We start from the raw sequence: 23090 nt of genomic DNA on the forward strand, positions 1-23090 counted from the left end.
AACTGTTCTGCTGGGTTTTAATTTTTTTTGCCTCCTGGCAATCATTGAGACAGCAGAATTGCCAGGGGAAGCTGTCAGGGTCTGGCAGTCCCCCACTATGGCTCCAAATGAATGCAGGAACTTAGCCCATGAAGTTCCTCTAGCTTCAGAGCCTACACAGTAAAACTTATCAATATACTTGCTGATGTTTTAGACTAATGACAAGTTGATCTTGCTTTGAAAACTTCATCAGAGACACTAGTAAGAGTGTTCAACACAGTTGTAACACCTGGCTTTCATATTGTTTTAACATCTCTAAGAATCACAAAAACCCCACCTTATTTGCTTTATTAAAAAAAAAACCCAACATTCACTGCGAATGTTGTATCACTGAATGACTTTCACCATTCAAAATTTAGATACTGAGCTAAGGATACAAGAGAGTTAAATTGTGCTATATAGAGAACTGAGGTAGGTTGGGTAGTTCAGCAAGGATTCCCTCAAGGCCCTCAGACGTGAAAGATTTTTCCCAGAACAAGATAATTCCCAGTTTTTGCTGACTCACATACAAGTTTAACCATTATAGTTTGAACAATATAGTTCATTCAAAAACATACATAACCAAATCTCCTCGCTGACAGTGGTGTAAACTGATACAACTCAATTAAGTTTAGCTGAATACCAACTTTCACGAGATAGGGATGTAGAGGATGGGGAGGCAGGGGGCAGGGGGACACAACAGCAAATCTAGTCTCTACAACTTTTCACCAAAATCTGGGCAGATTCTTCTGGTATTTTCTTTCATGCTTTCTTGCATCTTCATTTTACTTACATTAGCAATTATAATCCTTCACTGACTGCAGGGACACCTCGTGGTGAGGACAGGTGAAAACAGAAGGCTGCCATTCAATTAATTAAACCAAGCAGCAAAAGACTGACAGATGTTTCTGCTCCTTGGGATAATCAGAATTTCACAGGCACAGACTTCCACTCCCACTCTGCTTCTGGGGCATACATTAACATACCCAGAACACAAAACACTGACACAGCAACTTCAATAACAAAGGACTGAGTCGTCCAGCAGACCTGAACTGTCTAACAGTCCACTTATTAATTTTTGTCTTCCAGGGGCTACAAGAGTAGCCGATTCAACTTGACACTCAGTTGAAGAAGCAGTCCCAGAATGGCTGTTATGGCTTTCCTCTCTCCTCCTTTGTTTAATGTGCCAGCAAAACACACTTCAGTGACTCACCACAACATTTCTTGCTGGAATTTTCATTATTTTTTTTTTAAAAGGCATGCATGTGTGTATGATTTTTAACAGGGATTCCCTTTCTCCCCACTGCAACTACACTGTGGCCCTGTCACTGCAGCACCTGATGATTACGTAATGAGAATTGCACCAGCTTGCTTACCCAGTGCAGCGACCCGATGCAGACCTTGGCAGCCAGAAGAGGGACGGTGGGATCTGTAGGTCGCAGTTTAGCACACTCTTTGAGCACTGACACAGCATATGCTGACTGGAGGAGGAGGAGGGGGAGAGAGGAGGAGGAAATAAAAAAGGCTGATTAGACAATGCTGTTACAGAGTCCACGCAAGATATTTCAGTGAAATGTACAAAGAAGTGCTATGTTGCTATCACGTCAGCAACAAGTTAGCAACTTTATTCCCACCTCCACACACAGACAGACACACGTGTGCGCGCATGCGCACACAAACACACACTTTTCCCACGCTCAGAAGAAACATGCCAAAGAACCAGCCCTGGCTTGCACTTTACAAGAAACCGTTTTCCTCAGCCGTTAACGCACTGGTTGTTTTAACTCTGCCCTCCCAATTCACAAGAATTCTGCTATAGTTTTTCTTGCACACAACCACCTTCAAGTAAGCCAGAAAAGATCATAAAGAGCTTATCCTCCAGTACATTAACATTGTAGGCCAACTCTACTCAGAGAGAGGTTTGTGCACCTAAAGTAATTTGCTCTGTAGATTGTTTTGTGTCTTCTCCAGTTCCAGAACATACAAGAATACAACTGGGATCCCACCATGCAAAAGGTGGAGCAGGCAACTGCAGAGCAATACACGGTTCAGCGGGTGGTCCGAGTAGCATGTGTTAGAAAGAAAGCCCATAAAACTCTTGCTGTCTTTCTGGTGTTCAGTTACCATTAATGAATGATGTTTATTAAGATTAGCAGTTACCTAGCCCTTTTGATTCAATGTGTTCTACAAACATTGGTTTTTACAGCACATATTCATGGCTGCCACATTTCAGAAGGTTTAAAGGGAAATGAGGAAAGCTCTGGTCTGAGATGCTGGTGAGAAGGTCTGGTCAGCTGATGAGGAGGTGACAGAAACTGCCCTGCCATAGTATCCTAGCCCACACCCCCTGGACAACAGTTTCTTTCACGTTTCCACCCCTCCTCATTACTGACCCCTGATCCCCCCAAATTCTCTCATCCTTGAGCTCAAGGAGTTGTTTTCTTCTCTCAGAATTTCTCCTTACATGCCCCACTCCTCCCAAACTCTTCTACATGGTCCAAGACACACACAAGCCTCTCTCACTCAGTGTCCCCCTCTCAGAAGCACAATAAATAATGCACAATAGCCTTTCCATGTCACAGGAGAGCAGCAACAGAAGCCTGCAGAGTCAAACTAACCACTATTCCTACCAGGTCCTGGCCATCTCCTCCTGACCCTGACCCCCAGGGGCTCTCCCCACCAGGCCTCCTGCCAGCACAGGCGGCTGGGTCTGGCATCTGCTCCAATCCCCTGCAGCCGGCAGCCCTGCACTGCAGCTTCGCACTCCCACCAGCCATCAGCGCTTCCCTCGCGCCACGCCAAAGCGGGCTGCGCCTGCCGCCTCCTTTCTCACAGAACTCAAGGTCCACTTCTTGCTAGGGGACTCAAAAGCCTGGATAGGAATTTGCTTGGAAGGGAGCCAGGGAAAAACAGATGTACAGCAGCCCTGCCCAGGCTAAGGCAAAGATGGGTTTCGTAACCAAAGACGTGAGCTCCACAGCAGCGGAGAGCAAACCCTCCTGCTTGAAAAGCTTGGGTACCTGCTGTGTGGGCTGAAGAAGAGCAACAGCGTGCCCTACATTCTCCAGGCTGCTCCCACCTACCTAGAGCATCAGGTATCATCAATAAAAGTAAGGAAATATTTGCTATTTTATGCAATTGCAAATGCACAGTTTGCCTAAAGCCAGACGGAAGCTAGTCTCACAGCAAAGATGGGAATCAATAAACTTTGTCCTAGAACTTAAACCATTACCTCAACCCCCTAAGAATCAAAAGACTTGGGTAATTCAACCCTGAGGTACAGGAAGAAACACATCGCTACGCTCTGCTGTCAGGAGGTGACTAGCATCCCTCAAGAACGAATCTCTGTAACACCTACCTGTTCAGACCAAGTAGTGTCTCAGGTTTTAATGGAATCTTATTCCTCTCTCTCACAGAACGCTACCTGCACTGCATGCAGCTGGTATTGCCAGCACCACTGCTGGACATGTTGGAAGCATAACCCCATAAGGGTCTAGCCTGGCACATCATCTTCCTGCCCTCCTGCCTATATTCCAGCCCCACAGGTGTTTCCAGACAAGAGAAACCCGAAGAGTAGAGCAGGACAGCATGCACCTTGCCAGTCAGTGCATCTGCAGCTGAGCCCCCCCACCAACCCTTGTCATCTCACCTTGCAAAAGTAAACTGAAAAGGCCGGGTATGTAAAAGACTGCACACTGTCCAGTGCTAACGCTTTCGGAAACAGATACAAACCGAACCTGGTGGTGGTTTCTCAGCTCCCCATTGGCAGCATGTCTGCAGGGAAAGCAGGAAGCACCTGGGACTTGGCGACAGCCACCCCACAGGCCAGCACTAGCACAAACCAGAGCAGTGAGAGGCCTGTCCTAATTTGGGCCACAAATGTAGGACCTTCCAGGGTCTACACCAGAAGAGAAGTGATACAACCCGGCTCCTTGCCAGTTCTTCTTCAACTCTGCTCCCTCCCCATCTGCAGCCTGTCCATTGAGCAAGGCTGGTCCTCGGGACAAGCCAGCCCTGCAGCCTCCAATACCGCAGAGCACTTCTCATGTCTGTCCTGAGTCTGTTTAGGAGGCAACAGCATAACAGTGACTACTGAATATTGCAAAGCAGAAAATCCTACCCTGTGCCCACACCTCATGTGTGGAGTCACTTTATCACGTGCACTCAGGAGCTTCTGAACATTCATTTACAGAGCGAGAGCCACAGTTTCCACACTGCTTCTAAAACATTTACAAAGTTATGTCACTTTGAAGAAGTTTATAAAATTTGCAATTAAACATATGGAGCAGAAGTGGTTTTAGAAACAGGGTGGCATGAAGCCTTTCTCCCCAGCTGCATTTTAAAAATTCGAGAGATCTATATAATTTCACCTTGAAAACTTTATTCAGCAGAAATTATATGTAGATGACGAAAATGTTAGCCAAGGAACGATGGTAGAAAGAATATCCCACTCCTACAGTGACCTTAGGGGAGACTGCATGACATATAATATCAAGGTGTTTTAAAGATATTAATTACAGACATTAATAGGCAGGGAACAAATATGATCCACTCAGTATTGAACACAAATGTCATTGGTTTGTAAAAATATTTAATATGAAACAGTGTTTGTGTAACATTGAAATAATCTGATAATTAAAATGTACATATTCTTTCACTTAGCGTGGGTGGACCAGGCAGCCAAGCGCATTGTTTGTGAGATGAATTGCAAGGCAATAATAATTAGATTTATTGGTGAGGCATGTTTTGAGAAGAGCAGAGCTTGAACTCCAAGTGAGCGCATGCTTCCTACTCATAATTCTGAGCTTCAGAGGGGCTTACATCAAAATTCAAGCCAGGGTTTAAGTTCTTTCTGTTTAGCTTGCTAATTGATGGATTATAATGACTGCACTGAAACCAGTTCCCAAAGATTTCAGAAAATGAGGGACTTGCCTCTGGGTCTCATTTGGCCTCTCTCTGGGAAAAAGGCTTTTAAGTCCCCCCCAAACACACAAAAACCCGTTAAACAGACATGGTTTAAAGAAATGGCAAGCTTGCCAACAGCTGCCTCATTGGGGTTTCAATTCTGTTTATGGGAGGTCTAATGTAGGAGTTCTCAGCCTTGGGATCCTCATCAGGTTTAAGGAGATGACCCTTTGTTACGACCAACAAAGCACAGAGCTCAAATCAGGTTATGGAGTGAAAACACGGCTTTAATGGCAATGTTCAGCCATTAAAAAAAAAAAAAAAAAGTTGAACTGTGTAAGGGACTTAAGAACTTCAATTACCTGAGTTGGGCATGTCCATCCTTCACATACCAACAACCTTGTGGGTTTTTTTGCAACGGAGACGGAAGGACATGGCACTACTGTTTCATATTTAAATCCAGTATTTATAGGAAGCTGGTTTTCTCTGTCAATTTTTTCCTCACCTCATCTACTTGCATACAATATTTTTCTTCTGCAGAGATCACAAACATGCTCCACAATAATTTATGAAAAGAAAATTAGGAAACGCAGTTTCTGGGAAGTAGCAAGCAATACTGACAAATGGTTGGTTTCGATACAGACTTCTGAAAGAGCTCTATGTACCGCATCCAATATGGGGGGACACTTCTCCATCTGCAGCAAGAAATCACAAGGAAGCTATGGGGAAGGAGAAGGATGGAGAGGACACCTCCCCCTAAGTAATTACAGCACCCATGGTTTTGAATCCTATAAGGGATTAAAATGGAAAGAAAAACTTCTATCCAAATACAAAACACAACTCTGTTCCCCATTTACTAACTATATAATGAAGCATGCAAGCATACTCCTTAAAGATGCTTGCACATGAGCAGTACAAAATGAAGAACAGTCTATAGTTAATTCCTTTTCTTACTTTTCCAAAAGGCTCAAGAGATCTCGCTATTGATTATGGTAAATGCACAGATGCTGCCCAAATGCTGGTTTTCCCAGCTCACTCCAACACAATTTTCATTCTTTCCCCTCCTCTTCTCTCCCACCATACCAAAGCAACAAAAGGAGGACGTCAGAGATTCGTTTCATATTTAGAAGATAAAGAAACCATAAATGTAAGTAAAAGGAAGAAGAATTTCTAGACAGTAAATCATGCCAGGCATGACACACCATAAACAGTTGCTCTTCTCTTGCAAAGGTTCCAAAACCCTTTCTACTTTTTTGCTTCTTTGGAAATACTTTTCCGCCAGAGGGAAAAAAGTTCCTCAAGGTGGTGGGAATGAGGCTGTCTACCAAAACCAATTCACCTGGCAGTTTAGTACACAGCCAAATCTCCACAGCTAGTACTGCTTTATTTCTAGCATCATCCTGTCTGATTTTAAAAACTGCACTACCTCAGAGGGATTGCAGGGAAGGGGGGGAATCTTTCATCATTATGCAAGATTTAGTATTCCCTGTATCCTGGGATTTACAGCCATCTAGCTATAAATGACCTTGAACCAATACAGGAAGATAACATAGAGTGAGTCAACAATTAAGAACTCTGGAATTAGTTGCTTTGGTGTTAGCTTTCCACTGAATTTCTAGATTTCTGTGAATCCCTCAGCATGAACATTACTCCCCTAAGACATTTATTTCTCTCAACACAGGGACCAATTCTCCCCCTTTTCTTTTACCCTGTATTTAGCAAATTAGAGCATTGGAGTTAAGCAGCTTCAAATATTCACTTTTAAAAGTACCTCAAATTCTAAAATGTATAAGCATAAATTTGTCCTTGCTAATGTGACAAACACCCCGCTTCACACTTTCTGTTAAGAAGAGAGAGTTAAGCCTGAAGGCAATTATATAGCCCACCTAGGTATTCTGCTCAAAAGTCAGGCATCTTTGGAAATTTCCATTTTTTGTACTATCTACAGCACACAGGCACACCCTCTTCTAATCTTTCTCTTGCACCAAAGGAAACCAAACTATTGAATATCCCCTAGATATCTGACCTTTGTAACAGGATCTTTAACCAATGAATGTTCAATATTTTAACTTTCCTTCCCCAGCAATGCTATTTAAGGAGCCATCCAAGGCCTCTGCTGCTCCCAAGGTTCCTGCCTGCAATGCAAAGAGAAATGTACTTTTTTTAATGCCAGTTGCCTAGCAACCAGCCTAAGCTTTTGCAAGGAAACCAAGAGAACGAACAGCCTAAATCATAAAATTCGTCTGCTGTTGCTGCAGAATTATGTATCAAATATATTTATAACTTTCCTTCTAACCTTCTGGAAAGCTGTATGTTGGCAGTACAGGCATGGCTGAGTCAAACTTGAAGCTCCTCGAAGCTGTTAGAGACATCTGATTTTGCTGCACTTTTAAATAAGGGAAAGTATGCCATTTTTTAGGTGCAACACCGATATGAGCAGCTGAGACATTAGCTTGTCATTATTTGGCTATGACCAGTATGCATCAGCAACTTGCAAAGGTATCCAAAATCAAAGTTCATGTCTGCGTAAGACTGGTTTCAAAACCCTAAGAATGCTGCCAGCAGAAGCCCTGGGCAGAGCTGCAATATCTCCAACTGCTGAGCAGCCAAGGGGAGCACAGTGACACTGCAAGATTGGCTCTGGGAAGAGCTGGAGCCTACTCCCCCAGAAAAACAGATAAATGACAGATGCCAATAAGGATGTGATTATTTCCTTTTATATAACACCAGCTACCTCCTGAAGCATTATGTTATTAGGAAAACCATTCAGGTAGATAAGCATGACTCTTTCTTCCTCTTTGCCTTAAAGATGAACAAACGTAAGAGATAAGAGCAGAGAGGAGCATTTTGTGTAGTTAAAAGCAGCTTTATCTGCCCGGTTTTGCAAGGTGCCGTGCTTGGCGCTTAAATCCCCCTACTGCCAGCCTATCATCTTATCTATGTGGTAACGTCGACCATTGTCCCTATGGCGTCCTTGGTACAGGCTAGCAGGAGCTGGGGAGAACCAGCAACGATGCAGTTGCTTCTAAAGTCACACAATTGCTGTCCTAAAGGCAAGCGCTGGGCTGAGGGTGTTCTGTCAATGCTGGATGAGAGGGGCTGGACAGCTGTGTGCCAGGCACCCCAGAAGCACATAGCCACCATCAGCAATCCCAGGCCTGCTGAGCATAGCCCTTGCCTACAGCTAAGTGCTTCCAGCTCCACCGGGCTCTCACAGAGGCTCTTCCCCACAGTCCCTTCAATTGCTCCTGAGATCTTGCTTTCCGCACATTTTGCTGCACTTCATCCCCTAAATCAGTATAAGGGGTGAGGGTAAGAGATTATCCTCTCCTAGCAGATGCTCCAGACTTCCCTCAGCTGGCCCGAGACTGTATCACTCCCCACCCCTCCTCTCAAGAAACACATATCCTAAAGCTTTTAATTCACTAACCAAGTTGTGTTGTGAGGGTTTTTTAGGGCAGAAACACTAAATATGAGCATGAAAATGGTTTTATGCACTGCGTACACTAATAATAATAAAAAACAACCACTAGACATGTGCGATCAGTGTGAGACTGCTGCAAGTTGAATGGCTCAATTAGGGTACCCAGCACTTTTAGACTAAGTAGACACAGTGTTCACAGAATAATTTCACAGCTATGCTTTAAGAATCCTCCCTCACTACCCTCAGCAAAATGGCACATCATTGTCACTAAATACAAATCTTGTCTCCTTGGTTGGTAGGTAGAAGAGAGTCATCAATGTTGCCTGACGTTGTTCAAGGCACGTATTTTATCAGTTTATCTTTATCTTAAGCAGTATGACAGGTAAGAGACACTCACAATGCAGATCTAGAAAACTTTCTGAAGTACTGTCAATTTAAGCTAGAGCCCAATCCCACGAAGCACTTCTGAGTCTCTACTCCCAGAGAGCTCCAGTGACACTTCGTGACACCGAAGCTGGGTCCCTTGTGAGGCTGTTAGGTGTAGAAGGGGACAGAAATCTGAACAAGGGAACACATAACTGATCCAACTGGTCTGAGGCCAGGAGAATGCTTGCAAGTGCACAGGGACCCTATTTCACATCCCTTGTGCTTGTAATATATCATCTAGACACTATGACAATTTTGCCTCCAACTTCAGATACATCAGTAGAGCCACCCTAGTCTGCAGGGGTGCTGTGTGCTGGTAATCTCCGTGACTTCCAGGGGAAACTGTTTAGCCGAAAGCAGCAGCAGAGAACAAATCTGCCCCAAACAGCTGTCTCTTTCTTCACTACTGTGAAGACTACAAAGTCTTCTCTACTCTGTAAATAAGAGTTTGGTCCTTCCCCCATTCTGCTGAATACAGAATCTTGAGACAAGCAGATGCAACCTACTGCACTCGTTTTACTCTGGCAACAGGACAGTGGCTCATGTCATTGCCTGAGGACTCTGCCAGATGGCATCCGGCTATCATACCACTCGCCACTCAGGCTCCAGCCTGACTATGCATGGCAGCAAAGCCAGGGAGCTGCTATGCCCACTCAGCCTCTGGCTGTCATATTACCACATCAGGAAGGTTATTACCAGCAGAAGCAACTTGAAGCAGCTGTGAAGAGTTCAGGATTCAGTTTTCCAGCACCAGTTCAGAAGAACAGGGGTGCTGCATTAAACTGATTTAAACCTTTCTCTTGCCTATCCAGAACTACACTTGGTGACACAGGACATCTCTCACTATTCTCTTTCTAGAGCAGGCATGTCTTTGCCATTGTCCTGACTTTCCCAGCATTTAATCTAAAATTGCCTACAAAAGTCTTTCGAATTTCATGGTGGATTTTAATCATTTAAATAAACGTGTTCCTTTTCTTCAGGAAATATACAGCTCAGTATACATGCATCCCCAAGAATGGGTTAAAAAACAACCAGACCACACCATCCTTCTCATTACGCAAGTTGTTGAGAAGCACAGGAAAGTGAAATTGCTGTCACTCCATTATTTCCACCGCTTAAGTGGATAGAAGATAGACAGGAAGGTTATGCTTCTCTGAGCTTTTTCATTCACTGTTTTATGAAGCCCTAAGGCCTCGCTTGCTCTGTAAGAACTTACTGAAGTGATGTGCCTATTTTTGTTAAGACACGTGGTTTTTAAAATAATGTGTAAACTCAAGCACACATAACAGTAATGAGCCTAGGTGGCTGGCTTGACATTCAGACTGATCACTTGTGATAAATTACAGTCACCATTTGGCAGTTTTTTGGCAGGCAGAGGAAGAAAATAGTTTGAAGTTCAACTCGATTGACTTAACCTGAAGATGATGAATATACAAAATAAAAGTAACACTAGTCAAATGCAGTGTAGAATAGAGAGCAAAATAGGATTTTACAGCACTTTTAAGAAGATCAGAGTTTGCAAATCCTAAAAATGTGTTTAAAAAAAAAGAGAGACCAAAGTTTCCAGCATTTACAGGTTGATAAAACTGTTCCTGTCATACCCCAGATTTATGAGCATGATTTGCTGTACTGCAGAACAAGTAACACTGCAGGATATGAGATTTCATTACCAAAAAATGACATCAGGAATTGGCTGTGACTGAGACAGGTGAAAACAGATCTTTTACCTATAAAAGCTCAAGTGTACTCTGCATTCTGCAGTCTAGACAGACCACACTGTTTTCTCATCAGTTCTTTCTGCTACACTGGAGCACTTACTTTTAAATGAACTCTGTCCTGCTATCAAGCTGTGAAGCAGTATAAAAATGTATGCCACATCTCCCATTAGCAAGATGACGCATTGCAGAGTACATGACAGGAATCCTCAGGGAATACTTTGGGATTAGAAGTGAAATACTGCACAGATGGGATTGTTGGGTAAGGGAATTCCCTCTGCCCCATATAGGGCTCAGAACATTTAGAGCTTTTACATCAATAGGAAAGATCAGGCCATTTTACCTGCTAAATATTTAAAGTACAGACAAAAAGACATGACATACTTGAAAATCTGAAGATAGGACAGTTATAGAGATACAGATACTTGTGTTGCTCTTTTTTTCTCTTAAGTAGCAAATATTCAGTAACTTCTAGGGAAGCTGAAGAGGTATGCAAACATATAAAGGAGAAGGACAGAGTTCTCATGCAAATTATTAGAAGCTAAAGATCAGGCCCCATTTCTCTCCTCCATAGTAACCTAAGATTGATCCACAATTACTCTCTGGATACACTCACTCTCTCAACCATCAGTAGTTAAAATCTAGATTTGCTCTCTGGCAGATTACTAGAGCTACAGCATTGTCTGCTGTTGAGAAACAGGTTACACAACCTGTAAAGCCAATAAAGCTCCCAGACAAGTCCTGTGAGTGTTTATGGAAAGATACTGCGCCTTTCCATCATAGCCTATCTAGTCATTGTTGTCCTCAGTATCAAGAGATCAGGTATCTGGAGGATTTGCAAAGGCACAGAGGGCAGCAACGTGCTAACTCCAGCTGAATGCCAAGGGGAGCAGGACCTGACTTGTAAACCCCGCACCTGACATAGGCCAGTGCAAGGTATTAGCACCATGGCACCAAGCTCATTGTTCAAGTATTCCACCAGTAGCTTCGGGTTTCCCTATACATGAAGTCTACCCATGGCTTTCATACTTGGAATTGGATTTTGAAACGCTTGTACTGAACTCCTATAGGAATCCACGAGCCTCTTTCTCACTAAACATCTCCCTTCAGCCCCACACTGATCAAATATGCTTTGTCAAAGGTTTGATGTCTCCTTTTGATTATAACAGATCTAGCCAATTTATGAGGTAACTGTGCAATCCCAGGACATAGTCAGAGTTTGCAAGGTCCCACCAAGTACATCCCTGGTGCCTCACAGTGGGGTCACTGCTGACTGATATTGGCCTAGCGTATTCCGCAGATACCCAGTGACGTAGGCTCCATGCAACTTCTACAGGCAACCTTTTTCCAGTGTACCACTATCCTTATTTTTTTGCCTCTTAATAGGAAACATGAACTTGTGTTGCTGCAACTGGAAGCCATCACGTTCTTGTCCTACCCATCATAGACAGGATTAACCCCTTCTTCTAAGAGCGCTTGAAGACTTGTTTCTCTCTTGGACTTTTTTCTCCCCTTTAAGGTAAAAAAATTCAATTCTTTCACTCCTTCCACAGTCTTGCTTACTATACCCTTAGCCATCCCTGATGCTCTTTATTAGGCTTTCTCTTGTTGTTCTGCCATTTTCTTGAAGTGTAATGCGTAACAACAGACAGTCTTCCAAGATAAGGCTTTGCCTATGCTCACAGAAGTGAAGGAATCCCTTCAGACATCTTCCAAGCTTTGCTGCCACTTATACATCACAAGATGACAACATGCAAAAGCATGCCACTCTATATTCATCTCCAATTTCCACTCCAAAGCCACTGCTTCCAATTCAGCTTATAGCCATGACAGACTAGTAGTAAGTTATCATTTGGCAGATGGCTGATAGTTGGTGGTCTCTGCCCAGTTCCACATGGATTTCCCTACTCTCCATGGGCACAGAATATAGGACCATGTTAAGTGGTCTACCACGGCACAGCATTAATTTGCTCGCACCTCTTAAAAGTATAGTATCATTCTGGGACCCCCAGAACGAACAGGCTAAATTTTGTACCATCCTCATGTCGTGCAGGAAGTCTACACTTTTAAGACTAATAAAGAAAAGCTCATGTTGCCTCTGCCTACCTTTTGCAACCAGACTTCAGTCATCTCAGTGGTTAACTGGTAACTTTGACAAATAGTGTACTAATTTAAAAAAAAAAACTTATGCTAAAACACGTGCCCATGCAAACATTCACACATCATTTCTTTTTCTACAGTATCTTTTGCACCAAGCACTTCAAAAATATTAATCCTCGCAAGCTCTCTATGAAAAAGCATTAACATTTCCTTGATCAGATGGAGAAACCACAGCTTAAAGAGAGGTTAAGTCAACTGCCCAAAGACATAGGGTGACTTGATGACAGTTCTAGATATCAGTATCTTCCTGATGCTAAGCACATTTATGTTGAACCTGAAGATAATGGACAGCTGTATAACGCTTTTCAATCCACAGCCATGCACAAAATCCGTTTTCTCCTTGATAATGAGAAGCAAACACCACATGGAAAGAACAGTACTCAACACCAAATGCACAAACCTGATCACAAAGTGCAATCAGAGCCTAAAAGGAGAGCACCGTCCTTCTTTGTAGCTGTCTGATGGCGCCTACCCCTACAAAATACATGACTCTGCACATTCAAACTAGTAAGCTAGATACATTCTGCCAGAGGAAAACATGCCCTTTCTAAGGCCTTTGGTTTGAACCTTACCTTTCCACAAGCCACCATGGACAGGGCAAGCTGGTACCAGAGGTGAAATTCATCAAACGCAAACTTCATGGCTCTCTCCAAGCACTGAGAAATAAATGTTGGGAGAAATGTCAGACTTTTTTTTTTTTTAATGCCATCATTTTCCTCTTCTCAGTTAATGGGGCTTGCTAGCATACACCACCACTTCAAATGACGGCCACTTTGTTCAAGTGCCTACATATAAATTATTTTAATGTCTCAAAACAGTTCTGTGTACGTTTCTGGCCTGTGCAGCCATAGGTCTGTAGTGATTTCTACTAATTGCCAACTAGTGTGCTTCATTTTCACCTTCCCTGACAAGTTACTGCAAAGACAGGCTTTGCTTGCACGTTTCAAGTAGAAGTTTCAGCAGAAACCAGGAGGAGGTACCTCAGAAAGCATGACATACTGCCCTCTTCTGCCCAGCGTGATACTGAGGAGGTCATAGACTGCAGAAGCATCCCGAAGGCTGACAGCTCGGTCATCCTGCTGGTCTGGGGCTCGGCTAATCACTGCGTCGCGGTTTGCCTGGGCACAGACACAAATGGAGCATCAGACCGCGAAAGAGCAAGAGAACCAACTCCTCCATAGGAAGTTCCACCCATCATCCGTGGCATTTTGTTTAAAATCATCGAGACTTTTTTTTTTTTAACCCATCCCAACGTAAGTATGGTGTTTCCATACAGTTACTTTTTATCCACATGAAGCAAACTCAAGACGACAGCTGTATGTACAGAAAGGAACTACTAGGATCACCTCATCTGGATTTGTTTCACAGAATTAGAGCATTAGGAAACAGACCTACCAGATCCCATTTCTTCAATAAGTAGAAATTCAAGGCCATTCTTAAACCACATTCCTTATTACTTCAATTGCCTGCAACTGCGATAACTGCTTCCATGGTTGATATTTTACCTTCTGTGTCTGCACTTGATTTCTTCCCAATAGCATGTATTTTTGCTCTTCTTTTCTGTTATTCACTTTTTATTTTTTAGTTTGAGCAGGTTGCCTTAGTAATCAGATTTGCCTGTCATCAATTTAATGCAATTAGAGGTCTGGGCAACGCAATACCAAAAAATTAAAAAAAAAACCAAAAACCTTATAAGTGTTAATTTTTCATAATCTATCAGTACATTGCTCAGCCTAGATCAAAAAGAAACATTACTTTTGACAGAAAATGATCAGTCTAGCAATTTGCGAGGATGTCCCAAAATACCATCTGCTATAGACTCAGATTTACCTCAAGATCCCAGCCTCTCTGTTTTCTGAGCACAAAGAGGAAGATTTCAATCCCAGAGTAAACGGAAAAGTCCCTCTGATTTCCGAACGCAAAGGACTTCACCCAGATTGCCTAACCTCTGAGAGAGGCAGCGCTGGATGCCATTGAGCGCTAGCACTGACTGATCACACAGATACGCTGCCCTGGGCTCCTCAGCTGAAAGGGGTGCAACATCAGACATTCAGGTCTAGACAACTAAAAGATCAGAAAAATTAGAAGATTGCCAGCAGTTTCACCTGGGGCAAAGACAAACAAAACATTCCCTCCCTGAAGCAGGTTATGAGATTTATTTTATAATACTTACTACTATAATCTTACATCTATTTCTTTCTAATTGCAGGGAGATTTTTTTTTCCTAAAAAGGTTAAACATGGGAATTAAGTGTAATAAAAATTTCCAGAATATGCAGTCCTTAAAGCCCACGCATATTTCATTATGATTAAGCTGCAGCTGTTTCATCATGATATTATCTGTGTAATGCCCCAGTTCCAAGCACTCTTCATCACAGCCTCCAGCCGAGACAGCAAACACAATTACTGACAACTAACACAATCCCAACCAAGAGCTAAATGGCAACTGCAGTTAAAAGGCAAACTGACAGGTCAGACTCAGTCTAGTGTTTGCACAAATAAACTTACACCGTAGCCACACAAGTATTTTTCTTTTTCATGTTACTGTAAAAGACGTAACTTGTGATTTTAAAAAATTGTTCAGAACAATAGGTTGCATGAGAGAATGAAACCAACTTCAAAGAGAAAATCCTGCAACCAGAGTACAGAAGCATAGCTCGACTAGTTTTATTAGCAGAACTAAATAAATAAGAATAAAAAAAAAAAAAAATAGATGTTTAAGCTCTGTTTGGATTTAACCCAAAACTGCTACTTTAAAATGAAAAAATTAGTTAAAGTAAAGGCATATACAGAACGATTCTGAGATTGCTACTTCAGAGAGTTAAAGACAAAGCATATACAGAATGATCCCTATTGCCGAGTGAATCCTCCTATGTATATACAATAGCATTAACAATTTTTTCTGCACTGGTTACATTGTTATGACAATTGTTTGTAGAAAATAGCTACTGAGATAGCACCACCATGCTCTGTAATCTCATCATCAACCTCCCATCAGAGTCGGCCAAAGCCTGATGCTTTTTTGGGTGTCCATCTAGTACTAAGTTATGATTTTTAAGTTGATGCATTAGCACAGATAGAAAATTAATCAGAATTGGTGAGTGCCCATTAACGTTTGCTAACAGATATTGGTACTAGAGGGAAGAACATGCCCAAATCCTGCAATAAGGAGGAATATGAGACATATTACAAGGATGCAACATTCTAAAATTGCATACTGAACATATTGTACATATCGTACTTTACCTAAGCAAACAGCAGTTAAAAACAACATATGCATAGGCATGACTAATATTCTTTCCAAGAAGGTCATAAACCTGCTTATTTTGTTCAAGCTTTCAAATCTCAAAGCCATAGAAGGTCTCTGCAATCTATCACTCTCTATACTTGCATGCATAAAAGTTGCCAATGAGCAAATTCATCGCCACTTCTATCCCAACAATTTTTTTAATACTGAACCTATTTCCAATTGCTAATTCCAGCTGCTCAAAAAAAATCCAGGAGTTCCTGCATTATCACAGAGATATTAAAAAACAAAACCAAAAGGTGCAAACCTCATAACAAACTGACTGAACAATAGCAAGAACATGGTGTGTCTAACACAATAATGTAAATCATCATTCCAAGGCTCAAGGTATCACTTACTACTGCCGTGTTACATACAGGACAGTGGAGAAGGGAACGTGAATCACTATTTCTTGAAACCCACTCAGGGAAATTGGCATGCTTCTGTGGCCTGCCCCTCACAGAAGGAAGGGTGCTGTGACCCAGATCACCATTAGCCAATTTTTATCTTTATCTTTGTTTATGTTTTTGTAAACTTCAGTTTGGCAGTAAGAAATCCTGACAGTCACTGGTAAGTACTGGTGCAAAATAGTTGTAGAGTTACTGCAACATGGAATACACCGATTCTGTTGGATGGGGAATTTTACTTACTGAAAAGTACACACAGAGAGATATTTCATTTTGCATTTGAGAATGCATAAATTCTAAGCCATTTACACCAACATTTTTTCAATATCCGTGTTTGTTGTTTCAGACCATGAATTTTCCTGAACACAAATGGAAAAAGGGTTATTTGTAGAACACTGATCTCCAAACAGTGCATCAATAACATAATTTGTCCTCCCGCATGACTTCCTCCTCCTCCACTATAAGCAGCAGTAAAACATAGCTACAAATACATTTTCCACACCCCCAGCATGAGTCTTCCCTTTAAGCTGTTCCCATTGTCACACAGACATGCCTCACACCACACAAGCAGGATGGAGAGAGATGATGAGTCACACCATTAAAAGAAGAGAACCTCTCTTCGAGGCTGTTGTGTGGGATGGAGAAGGTCACTAATGCTACCAACAGGAGTTTCACCATCGGGAGTTAGCATAACTTGCATTATACAGAGCAAAAATATACAGTCAATGCCCCTTTATTTGAGGTACTCCTCGGTAATGGAGCAACCCAGAGATGCATCGCATTTGCATATTTTGGGATGCATTAGACACAATCAGCTGTGCATGCAGGTGGCTCAGACATGACACCAATCCTATCTGGGGAGACAAGACATCCTGCAGCCAGCCCAGACCGAGCAGCACACAGGACAGTGAGCACCTTCGGCCCTCCCTTTCCGCAGCCCAGGGACACAGCTGGCCTGCAGGCCACAACATCCAAAAGGCTCCAGCACAGGCTGGTATCCCCAAGCCGACCCAGCGCTCAGCCATGCTGATGTCTCTGTATCATGCTTGAAGCCCAACTCAGGTGTTCAACCTGACCGGGCACAGAACCAGCTGGGGCTTAGCAGGGCTTTTTAGGTCCAGCTCCAAACCACAGCAAGACAACAATATAGGACTTTCAGACCCATACCGGCTCTGATAGCAGGGAAGAGATCTGCCTTTCTGGGAGATCTGCAATTTAACTAATGACCCTGCTGAGCTACAGGCAGCTTGTGCCTTCCTATCCACGTATACAATATACTTACCTGCAAACTAGATAAGATAACTAGATAACACACAGAGGATTTGCTGTACATTAATGACCCAGATAACTACAGCTTATTTATGGCATGTTTATTACATGTGGAAAGGAAGAGAGCCACAGCAAATCCAAACAGCCATTACTTCAGCAGTTATTACGCATGCAGTTACGTGGCAGAAAATTAAATTTTACCACAGTACAAAGATGTGCTTCTTAATAAAACGTCAAGCAATCATATGAATTACAGTAGAGCATATTCCACGTAGCAGCCCTTTCTCACAGCAATTAGCTATGAAGTATCCTTTAATTGCTCACTTTGAAACATGGCTCCCCCTGCTTTTTTCCAAAGAAGAAAAAGAAAGCAATTAAAATCTTTAATGAGTGCCTGCTGCCTGCCCCTTAATTCATGGGCATTCTAATGTTCAACTTGTGTCTTTTCATAATAGACATAATTGCCAGATCCACTGCAACCCATCTATGCAGAACGGCAGCATGTTTTACACAGTGTACTGTAATAATGTAATTGGTATGATTCAGTACTAGCATTAAGAGAGAAAAACAAATGCTATGTGTGTAAGTGACAACAAGCCTTTGAAATCATGCAATTGATGCCTCTACTGCTAAAAGCTGGGAAATATTTAGCCCATGTCCTTTGGATCTCCATTCTGGCTGTTTTGCCTGTACTGCTAACAAAATGAATGAATTCTTTGCAATGGCAAGGACCCATTCACATGGAAGAGGCTACTGACTTTTCACCTAAGTTATTGACGATCTCTACACAGCACTTGAAGGTTCCCCTCACTAACATATACAAAGAAAATATTCAGGGTTGACTGCAAAGCTGCTGTGAAAATGGGAAGCAGGTGGAACAGGGAGGAAATACCGTATTCCAGCCACACCCACGATACCACAACTTGCTGCATTTCAGATCAGAAGCACAGCGAATGAAAACTTATCGCCTTGTGAACTGTGAGGCATCTGTCTCATTTCTGGTAGGCAATAGATCACAAGTGACTGGTACCCCATTCAGGTGTCTCAGCAAAACAACCCATTATTACTGGTTATCAAATATGACCATATAGATATATCTTATCTCTCACCAAGTATATTTTAACATCTTATAGCAGAACTAATTCTGAAAACATCACTGAAAGCAAGACAGACAAACCCCCCCAGACAAAACAGACCAACAACCCTACATAAAAGAAAGAGAGAGGGAGAAAGTAATGAAATTTATTTATGGATACTGTCTTGGGTAACAAAGTGATATATTTGCTATCAGTAATCTGCATTTAGAAAACCATCTTCCAAGAATTTGCATCCTCCTTGCAAGTTCGGAAACAAGACTTCCTACTGCAAAGCAGAAAAAAAAAAGCTCTCTATCCTGTCTTCAGCAACTCACATTAGAACTATTTATTCAAGAAGCAATTAACAGAGGTGGTGTATTTCCCACTAGAAACATCTTGCAATCCGCCTTTGCAGGTCCCAAACACATAGCTTTCCCTTGCAGACCAGTTAGAGACAATTGGGCTTGCTATTGTAAGTGCATGGCCGTGATTTGGCAGGAACCAACAGAGCAGGCAATCCTGTCCCCAGTTGTCTCTTTCAGCTGCCATAGTCCGATAGCCCTCAAGAAAATACTAATGATGGTCATCCGGCTGTTGTAGCACCACTGGGCTTGGTGTCATTCAATTAAAAAAAAAAAAAAATCCTGTAAAAGCAACAAGAGATTCTTCTCCTTTACCAACCATTTGTTGGACAGCATTATTTTATAAAGGCTAGGAACTGCAGAGTTAACAGGTTTTAATTATTTCTGTGCTTAAAAATACATGGGTTTAATCTTATTCCATTAAAGGCATGCTGACAGCCACGAGTTTGCCCTCACCAGTAAAAAGAACAGGACAAGACCCAGTATCTTACTTCCCCGCTCACCATCTGTTCCGTGCTCTCAGGCTCTCCAAGGTCAAATCGCCTTTAGGGATTCAAATCAGAGATAAGATGGGAATGACATTTCTAATCTTTGTTACACAGGCACAGAATTTATTAGTTTTGGATACAAGGAGCTTCATTTTCAGTATGAGTGAAGTGAACACAGAACCACAAAAAAAAAAAAAAAAAAATCCATGTTACCTGGTATGTTTGGTGGACCGCATCAGCCAGAATCCCCAGTTGTAAGAGCCAGCATTGCCAAGGGCTGAATAAAAGCATTTTAGACTGTACGTTGGATCTCAGATTCAAGAAGTCAAGGTTTCTAAGTGCAAACAAAGAACTTTTTCTTTTTTTTAACCTCAAAAGTAAACACAAAGTAATAGAAAGTGTTCCATTCCTGGCTCTGAGAAACTTCTGGCTGATTTTAAGGGGCAGTGCAGTCAACTCAGAATACTCCTGAGAATGGTTATTAAAATAAACAAAACTGCAGCTAAGGGTTACTCCTGCCAAACCTCCCTTGCCTACGCCCCACAGCACAAAGCACCAGAGTCCCTGATGGCAGAACCAGTGCTGTTCCCACTGGTAACATGATGCAGAGAAACCCCACTACAGCAAGTCATGATATGCCCTTGGTTCTCCCCACAAACACAGTGCTACTGGTTTTGATGGGTTAAATGCAGTAAGAAAGAGGACCAGTGGTTTAAAAATAGGCCAGTCCATTTTTTCCAACATGTGATAGGAAGACAACATTCTACCACAGCCTCAGCGTGTAAAGGCTGTCACCAGCTGGCCTCCACCTTGGTCTGAAGGAGAGCATTTTTCTCCTCTCACAAACGCAGCCCATCCATACCATAACTCGGGCTGTGCATAAGGAGTGAGAATTTACCCAGGAGGCCACAAACCCCACTAAAGACAGCCCTGACTGTGATAATCTTCAGGCTGCCCGATTTGTTTCACTAGATTCCTTCATGAGAACTCTACAGCCAACCACCGTGACTAAATAACAGCTGGCATGGAGGAGGAGCACTTGCCAAACTCAACAACCGGGATTCTTTTCATTGTTTGCTGAGATGCCTTAGCTTATGAAAATAGGTTCCCATTTTCAATGGGTCAGAAAGAATACAGGAGGCAACTCAGGAGAGTGTCACGAGGAAAGAGGCCCCAGGCTTTCACTGAAAGTGTTAATATACCCACAGAAGCATCTTCAAAGTTATGAAAGAGGCTACCATGTCATTTGGTCATCTGAAAAACTTTTACATACTTAGGCTCAGAGGCAGAGTGAGTGAAATACTGAAGGAACCCTTAATTATCCCTTTAGAAAATATTCTCATTTCATCCCACCAGAACAGGCGAAATGGCTCCCTTCCAATGCAAGGTAAAGGGATAAGAAAAGCTGGGGCAGCATCACAAGGCAGAACCCAGCACCACTAAGAGCCAGAGATGTGCTGGAATGTAGGATCTGGCTCACAACGCCTTAAAAGTGATTTCTTTTCTTCCTTTCCCCCTTACAGGAACAGTTCTGGTAACCCCCGTAACATCTTCTGGGGTGTTGCACAGATCCTGGTGAAGTAGATGTTAGCTTCACCTTAGGAAGGCAAGACAAACAGAAAAAAAGAGTGAATTTCAGCACCAAACTACCTAGCACTGATCTACTCCCTCCCTGTATGGCTTGGAGGGAAAAAAAAAGGTGTTCCAGATGTATACTTCTTGCTACCACGTCTCCTTTTCATCAAATTTATCACATAATTACTTTGAGGTTCTCTGATGATTTATGCTCCTCCCCAGTACATCTTTGCTCTGTGTCCCCTCCATGTGCTGACAATTCTTCTGTCCTTCCCCCCGCAATTTTGTCCCCCTTGAGCTCATTTTGGAGTGGCAAAAGTCAGGAACAGGCATGTGGAGCAGCTGTTTGGCTTTACGGTCCTGCAAAAGAGTTATAATGGCATGGTTGCTCTTTTGTCTCTTTAAAAATCAGACAGGAAAAGTACCCTTCTGGTGAGTTTTGCTCTGACAGAGCAATCAAAGTGTCAGAGAAGCTGGAGAACTCCCAGCAAGCCAACCTAATTGTATACTTCTGTTTCATTTTAAGGGGTTCATAATTGTAAATACTGAAAGAACGCCTAATCCAGCCAAAATCCAGGAACACCAACTATGTTGCTTACTGGCCTACAGAAACATATCATTATCGCTTGCCACCGACATTCTCTCTAGGAAGGAAAATATGTTTTATTCAGTTGTTAACATTATATCATTAGGGAGACCTCAACTGGAAACTTGCTTCTTGTTAACTCATTTTCCATGACCTTCAGCAAGTTTTAAAAAATAAAACAATAAACTTCAAACAAACAAACCTGTACATGAGAAAACGCACTAGCCTATGACAAAGCTGTCATGGAAAAGATGTCTCATGTCATAAATTAAACAAAATTTCCCCTTCTTAGTACCGTAACAGTAAAACTACAGGAAAATATTTATGGATTGCAAACATATGTAAGAATCAGATTGCTCCCTCTGTTTCTTCACTTAGGAAGCACGTTCCTGTGGTTCCTAAGTGTATTTCTATACACAGCTGTATTTCTATAGACTTGCCCTGTGTTTTTGTTAAAACAATAAACTCATGGCAAGCCTATTGCTAACGCAAGAGGAAAGCTCAGATGTTCTATTTCCCAAAAAAACAGAAAGACAGTTACAGTTCCTGCAGCACTCTACTAGAAGATCTTTGATTATTTAAAGTGCTTTATATGCAGCAGATCAAAACGCCTTGCATCTACCTCCAGAAAGTTCCTATATATAGAAGACAGCACTTAAGCAAACACAAGCTTATTTATTTAGCCTTGAAAACAGCACAGCAGTCCAGTTCGTATCAACAGCATTTTCACACTGCTTCATCTGTAACTTAGTTACAGGACCAGTTCACCATTTTACGCATATTAGATAAAACAGGGATAACTTTCATTCACCTCAGCAGAACAAGATTATAGAGTTTAAGGTCCCACAAGGCCTTTCTGACTGCAAGTCCAGTCCCAGAAAAGGCTGGAGCAGCCAGCAGTACTGTGGCTGCTCCAGACCCCTGATCCTCCTCCTCCCACTTGGATCAGCCCTGACAAGCGACACTGACACAAGTTCTTCTGATTTTAACAGAAGTGCATGTGGTGTTCTACAAGCCCTCACTCCTCGAGTTATGAAAAGCCCTTCTAACTGCAGAAAAGCCCTTGAAAACACAAAGCAGATGTACTGCAGAGGCTTAATCTAGAAAGCACTAAAAAGCACGAAGTATAGTAACACTCAGATGTACATGATTTTTAAGTCAATTTAATATTTTGGGGTGGTTCCTCTTCAATTTTCCCCCAAGTTTTAAAAGCAAACAATATTAAATTGCCATTTTCTGAAGAAGTTTGCAGGAAAGGGGAAGGACTTGAGGCAGAAGAACCAGACAAAGAAAAACTGAAGGAAGCAAAAAAACCAAAACAAATTTTCCATAGTATCTCTTTTCAACTTGTCTGAAAGCTGTTTAAAAGTTCCTAAGAGGGTCATTGATGCTCC

General features: G+C 42.2%; 1 protein-coding gene across 4 annotated transcripts in view; it reads right to left on the bottom strand.

The window, feature by feature from the left end:
- The window catches only part of TTC7A (tetratricopeptide repeat domain 7A), a 181827-nt gene that overhangs the window by 123615 nt on the left and 35122 nt on the right, over window positions 1-23090 (bottom strand). For 3 of the 4 annotated variants that reach the window (XM_075146847.1, XM_075146846.1, XM_075146845.1), the window contains exons 9-11: window positions 13629-13766; window positions 13221-13304; window positions 1395-1499 (exon numbers count right to left, since the gene is read on the bottom strand). In XM_075146847.1, coding sequence (XP_075002948.1) covers window positions 1395-1499; window positions 13221-13304; window positions 13629-13766 — 327 coding nt within the window. The remainder of the gene's footprint in view (window positions 1-1394; window positions 1500-13220; window positions 13305-13628; window positions 13767-23090) is intronic. The other variant, XM_075146848.1, reaches the window with a different exon arrangement.

The sequence above is a fragment of the Calonectris borealis genome, chromosome 3 (assembly GCF_964195595.1).
Source record: "Calonectris borealis chromosome 3, bCalBor7.hap1.2, whole genome shotgun sequence".
NCBI lineage: Eukaryota > Metazoa > Chordata > Aves > Procellariiformes > Procellariidae > Calonectris > Calonectris borealis.